The sequence below is a fragment of the Anolis sagrei genome, chromosome X (assembly GCF_037176765.1).
Source record: "Anolis sagrei isolate rAnoSag1 chromosome X, rAnoSag1.mat, whole genome shotgun sequence".
In the NCBI taxonomy this organism is placed as follows: Eukaryota; Metazoa; Chordata; class Lepidosauria; order Squamata; family Dactyloidae; genus Anolis; species Anolis sagrei.
Genome location: NC_090034.1, coordinates 10,575,539 through 10,581,538, shown reverse-complemented (window position 1 = coordinate 10,581,538; position 6,000 = coordinate 10,575,539). Strand labels below are relative to the sequence as shown.

Sequence of the window (6,000 nt, the reverse complement as noted above, 5' to 3'; positions counted from 1 at the left end):
TTCCACAGATATATAAACCTCACTTGCCTAGTTTCCAGCAGACCTCACAACTTCTGAGGATGCCTGTCATAGATGTGGGCGAAATGTCAGGAGAGAATGCTTCTGGAAGATGGCCAGACAGCCTGGAAAACACACAGAAACACAGTTCTTGAGTGTCTGGGTGCCTTCAACTTACCTGTTGACTCATGTGGACACCATGCATTTATAGGGTTTATTTAGGCATTGAATACTCAGAGGTAATTTTGCAACTGCCTTCCTCTGAAACATCACCTTGACGTCGATGGCGGTCTCCCATCCAAATATTCACCAGGGCCAACCCTGCTTAGCTTCCAAGGCAAGGTAGGATTCACTCCCTGTGGGGTATTTGGGCACATTAATACCTGCCTGGGCTTATTCCTAAAAATGCCCAACAAGTTTAGGAAAAAATTGTCAGTGCCATCATTGGGGGCAGACAGTAGACACAGAAATCAAACACACTGGAAATAAGAGAGCTCTAGGAACATGCTGTCACAAGCGTTTCCCTCTCGCTCCTGCATCCGCAAAACACACAAACACCCAGAAATCCAGAATTTCCTGTTTAGGAATGTTGACACCTCTCCGTTGGCAATCCCGTTGCACAAAACAGCCAAGTGGTCCTAGGTCGTGTTGGACTCCACGGCTGCATTGCGTTCCCTCCGGACCACAGTCGCAGAGATGGACATTCGGAGGCCAAGATGGAGCAAGTTCCAGTCCATCGGCCAGCCATGGGCAGAGGGCCATGCAAACCTTAATATTTACACCAGGCCCGGCCAAGCAGGGCACTTGGACCCACAGCCGGCTCACTGCGGAAAGGACACGGAGACACGTCTCCCACAAAATGGGAGCTCCCTTTGAGGTCTCTGCGGCTGGAGCCCCGGAGTCCCCAACGGACCTGCCCAGACTGATGTCCTCCAAATAAGTATTTGAGAGGAACAACATATCATTGTCGAAGGCTTTCATGGCCGGAATCACTGGGTTGTTGTAGGTTTTTTCAGGCTATATGGCCATATTCTAGAGGCATTCTCTCCTCATTTTCTCTTCCTTACACCATAGAATCATAAAATCAGCAGTGGGTTAAACCCCTGTGCCAGCAGGACTGAAGACTGACAGGTCACAGGTTCGAATTTGGGGAGAGCGCAGATGAGCTCCCTCTATCAGCTCCAGCTCCTCATGCGGGGACATGAGGGAAGCCTCCCAAAACATCAAAACATCCGGGCATCCCCTGGGCAACGTCCTTGCAGACGACCAATTCTCTCACACCAGAAGAGACTTGCAGTTTCTCAAGTCACCTTTGACACAACAAAAAGAATCCTAGAGTTGGAAGAGACCTGGTGGGCCATCCAGTCCAACCCCATTGTGCCAAGAAGCAGGAAAATCACATTCAGAGCACCCCCGACAGATGGCCATCCTGGCTCTGTTTAAAAGCCTACAAAGAAGGAGACTGAAGGTTGCTCAGCAAGAGTCCAAGCCGGTGACAAAGGGTCCATCTCCACTGGAAACGTAACACAGTTTGGTACCACTGTATGTTGTAGCTATCAGCTCCTGTCTTGAGCGTCTCCCATGATGAAAACATTCACCACAATTATTCTGTAGATGTGTTTTCTATTTGAATCTATTGGCTTGCATCCTCTGCTGTCAAATGAATACAGCCTTACACTCAGGCCCCATTTACACTGGCATATGGTCCAGTTTCTGAATCCAGATTATCTGCTTTGAACTGGATTATATGACAGTGTAGACTAATATAATCCCATCCAAAGCAGATGCATTCCTTGCTCTTTCAATATGGCCAGGAGCAGAAGGTGCTCCCCACATCCCTCCTTTTCCTGAGTGATGGCATTTGAGTGCCAAGGGCAGGCCTGGGCAAACCTTGGCCCTCCAAGTGTTTTGGACTTCAATTCCCACAATTCCTAATGATGATTATTTATATCTCGCTTTTTCTCTCCACAAAAGGAACTCAAAGCAACTAACATTAAAAGAATTTCGATTAGGGTTGTGCTTTAGGGGTAAACCTTGACCCATTTCGTATCTTGGCTTTCAGAAGGGGACCTGATTCATTTTTGGGAGCCTCCTGAAATTGGGAGGGAAGATATCTGTTTTTGCTTGGGGTGCCAAAAGATCCGCTTTCTATAGGCTCCTTATTTGGGGGAAGGGGGATTCCCAGGCTCCCCTTCCTGTCATTTTAGGCATTGAGGCTGTTTTACTCTAGAGGAGAGGTGCTCAGTTACAGGAGGCACTGTTTTAAGAAGGCTTCTTACCTGTTTCTATTCCAGAGGAAGCACTCGTCTGCAGGCAGGTGTCTTCGCTTTCTGGGCCTGCACACCACACACACTTTTAAGGCAAGGAGGCAAGTTTACTCCAGAGGAAGCATTCGGCTGCAAGCAGGCACATTCGCTTTCTGGGCCTGCACACCGCGCACACTTTCTAAGGTAAAGAGGCAAGTTTACTCCAGAGGAAGCACTCGGCTGCAGGCAAGCATGTTCGCTTTCTGGGCCTGCACGCCACACGCACGTTTAAGGCAAGGAGGCAAGTTTACTCCAGAGGAGACACTCAGCTGAAAGCAGGCGTAGGCTTTCTTGGCCTGCACACCACACATGCAAACTTTCCAAGGCAAGGATGCTGCTCACAAAAAGCAGGCGAGGAGCTGGGATAGGCTTGTGCTTGCTTTCGTGTTGAGCTGATTTTCGTACTGGGAGTGGGCTTTTCGTTTCGTGCACCTGAAGGCATTGGAGGTGCCACAGGTACCAAAGGAAATTGGATTCACGCACTACCCTAATTTCAATACAATCAGAAAATCTTGTACTACAACTCCCATCCATGCTTCACAGCATAGCTATGAATCAGGAAGATGGGCATTCTGTTTTGTAAAATCTGGACATCTTTCAGGAGAAGGTTCCTCGATGATGACGATTTATACCTTGTTTTTTCTCCCCACAAAACAGACTCATGGGGAATGTTATCAGCAGTGTATTGTTGAAGGCTTTCATGGCCGGAATCACTTGGTTGTTGTAGGTTTTTAGGGCTGTATGGCCATGTTCCAGCAGCATTCTCTCCTGACGTTTCACCTGCATCTATGGCAAGCATGCTAAGAGGTTGTGAAGTCTCAGAGGTTGTGAGGTTGCCTGCCCTAGATGCAGGCGAAATGTCAGGAGAGAATGCTTCTGGAACATGGCCATACAGCCCAAAAAAACCTACAACAATTCACATACGAAGTGTTTGCATTCCAGGGTTCGATACACATCATAGCACAGAGAATGACCCCCTAACCAAACATAGTTAAAAGCACTTCAATGCAATTAGAAAATCCAAAAACATATAAACATTAACATAGAATTAAATATCAATGGTATTATTTAAAAATTAATAGTTTAAAATGATTTCAAATGGATTCAAAAACCTTTACACTGTAAAAGTAATAAAGTTTGACCCCACTTGAACTGCCAAGACTCAATGCTATGGAATCGTGGGCTGTAGTTTTACAAGGTTTTTAGCCTTCTTTGCCAAAGACTGCAAACTACAACTCCCATTATTCCACAGCATGGCAGGTAAAGTGGATGCTGCATCAATTCTGCAGTGTGAATGCGCTTGGCAACTGGTCCATCCCTATTTGGAAATGTCATTCAATAGCACGAAGAGGCTTCTTTCTCTCGAAAGTGAACTCCAATATGGGGAGTAAAGACCATCTATTATCAAACACAAAGGATTTTTTGCAAACAGTCACCGGTTAAACCATTCTCGATTTAATACAGAGTGCAAAAAATAAGAGGCTGTTAATGTATCGCACCGACTCACTGTACACGGACGAGGTTGTTGTCATTAAAACAGGGATACAAATCTGCTCCCATGGGAATAATAACTATTTTCTAGTTTCAATTCACTTCCTGAGTCTCTTTCTTGAAATGTCGGAAAGAGTCGAGATATTTTTGAAAGCTGCGCTGCCACCTAGTGGCCAGAAAAGAGTGGCCTGAAGGTAATTGACGTTGGACAAAGTCAAGTTTTGATTTCCTTAAACAAACCAACTCCAGGGAGAATCCAACAGCCCATGAATCATTCGGTCTCCAGGAATAGCAATACCGATGTCCCTCTTCCGTCTAATTCAGCCATAGTTTGAATAAGCCAAATTTGGGTTTCTTTTTTTCACTTTCCTGGGTGTTGCGTGGTCCATCTTCAGTGGAAAGAAAAGAAGAGAAATTAATTTTCAATTATAATATTGTTTTAAATGGTTATCATCAATAGTAAAAAGATTGGAGATCTAATTCAGGCTACTGAACTATATTATCATTCCATCTTCCAGAGATTGGACCACAGGTTGAAAAGTATATCGCCCACTAAAGGACTACAATTCCTAGCATTCTTCACCATTGGATATACAAAATAAGGCTGCTGGGAGGTACAGTTCAACTACGAGGGTTGAATGAAAAGTAATGCCTCCACCTTCATTACTTGGGTTTGGATGGGAATATTTTAATAAATCAAATGCAGAAATAATCCTTAGAATGGAGAACAAGCCCTATGAGGAGCAGCTTAAGGAGCTGGGCATGTTTAGCCTGAAGAAGAGAAGGCTGAGAGGAGATGTGATAGCCATGTATAAATATGTGAGAGGAAGCCACGGGGAGGAGGGAGAAAGCTTGTTTCCTGCTTCCTTGGAGACTAGGACGCGGAACAATGGCTTCAAACTACAAGAGAGGAGATTCCATCTGAACATGAGGAAGAACTTCCTGACTGTGACAGCCGTTCAGCAGTGGAACTCTCTGCCCCGGAGTGTGGTGGAGGCTCCTTCTTTGGAAACTTTTAAACAGAGGCTGGATGGCCATCTGTCAGGGGTGATTTGAATGCAATATTCCTGCTTCTTGGCAGTAGGTTGAACTGGATGGCCCATGAGGTCTCTTCCAACTCTTTGATGCTATGATTCTATGTGCTCTTTAACTACCAATATTCACTTTTCCACATAATCACCAGACAATTGGATACATTTCTGCCAATGATGAACAAGTTTTCTGAAGCCGTCATGGAAGAAATCGACACTGTTTCCGCAACCCGCCATGCACAGATCTTCCGATAGCCAAGCAAAGGAATAATGTGATTCACATGTTCTTGTGAAATGCCGATTATGCTTGAAATTTCTCTCTGAATGATACGACGATCATTGTTGTGGTTGAGTTGTTTTCTGATGATGAGGATGATGGGATTCAGATTCCTGCTGGGATTCAGCTTCCTGGCTCTCTGTCTGTGCCTCAAATCTCTGGGCCTGCTTCTGAGGCTCCCATAGACAGTGCAGTGTCAACACAACCGTTCCCAGCAGAAAGGAATTTTAACGAAGGAGATAGCGAGCAGGTGCCTTCCCATGCTGATACCGAAAGTGTAGATAGTGACTTCACCCAGCAAGCTCGTCTTGATCTGCGGGACAGGCGGACTTCTTGTCTGGCCAGCAGACGAGAAGCCAGCTTGGTGAAAGGTCATCGCAATGCTTTTATGATGATGAGAGTCTAATGTTTTCATGTTAGAAAGGTATTTAGACTTCTTGCAAACCCCGAGAAAGCATCAGTTCAATGTAGCTTACTAGCCTGAAAGCTTCATGGAATAACCTTAGCCTGGAAAGCAGTACGCTTGGGATTTCTTGCATTGTGATTCTTGGGGCAATTGGCTCATTGCTTGTACCTGGGACTCTGGTTTGATCTTTGCCAATAGGATTGTGTCTCCTGCTTTTACCTGAAGATCTTTGGAACTATATTCTGCATTTAACCTTAATCTTTGGAACTTTGCAATGCTTATACTTTATTTTGACTTGGATTTTTTCCTCAATAAACTATAAAACGACAGCTCTTGTGTGGTGGTGTTTGGAAGCAAGGTGAAGCTTACTCTGAGTTGCAACAATCATGCTGAATCACTCTGTCAACATTTTGCTTGTGAAGCTTGGTGATTGCTGTCTCAGGATGCCCAACTCTTTGTTTGTCATGCAAGTCAGATGTTCCCACCTCAACA

The 6,000-nt window shown here is 45.1% G+C and overlaps 1 protein-coding gene across 1 annotated transcript in view; it reads right to left on the bottom strand.

Annotated features, from left to right (window-relative positions):
- Positions 1 to 3,737: 3,737 nt before the first annotated feature.
- Positions 3,738 to 6,000, bottom strand: part of LOC132782138 (MICAL-like protein 2) — a 42,541-nt gene continuing 40,278 nt past the window's right edge. Inside the window, exon 17 of the mRNA XM_067460585.1 lies at positions 3,738 to 4,183. Within this exon, the coding sequence (XP_067316686.1) occupies positions 4,110 to 4,183 (74 nt within the window). The 3' untranslated portion in view covers positions 3,738 to 4,109. The remainder of the gene's footprint in view (positions 4,184 to 6,000) is intronic.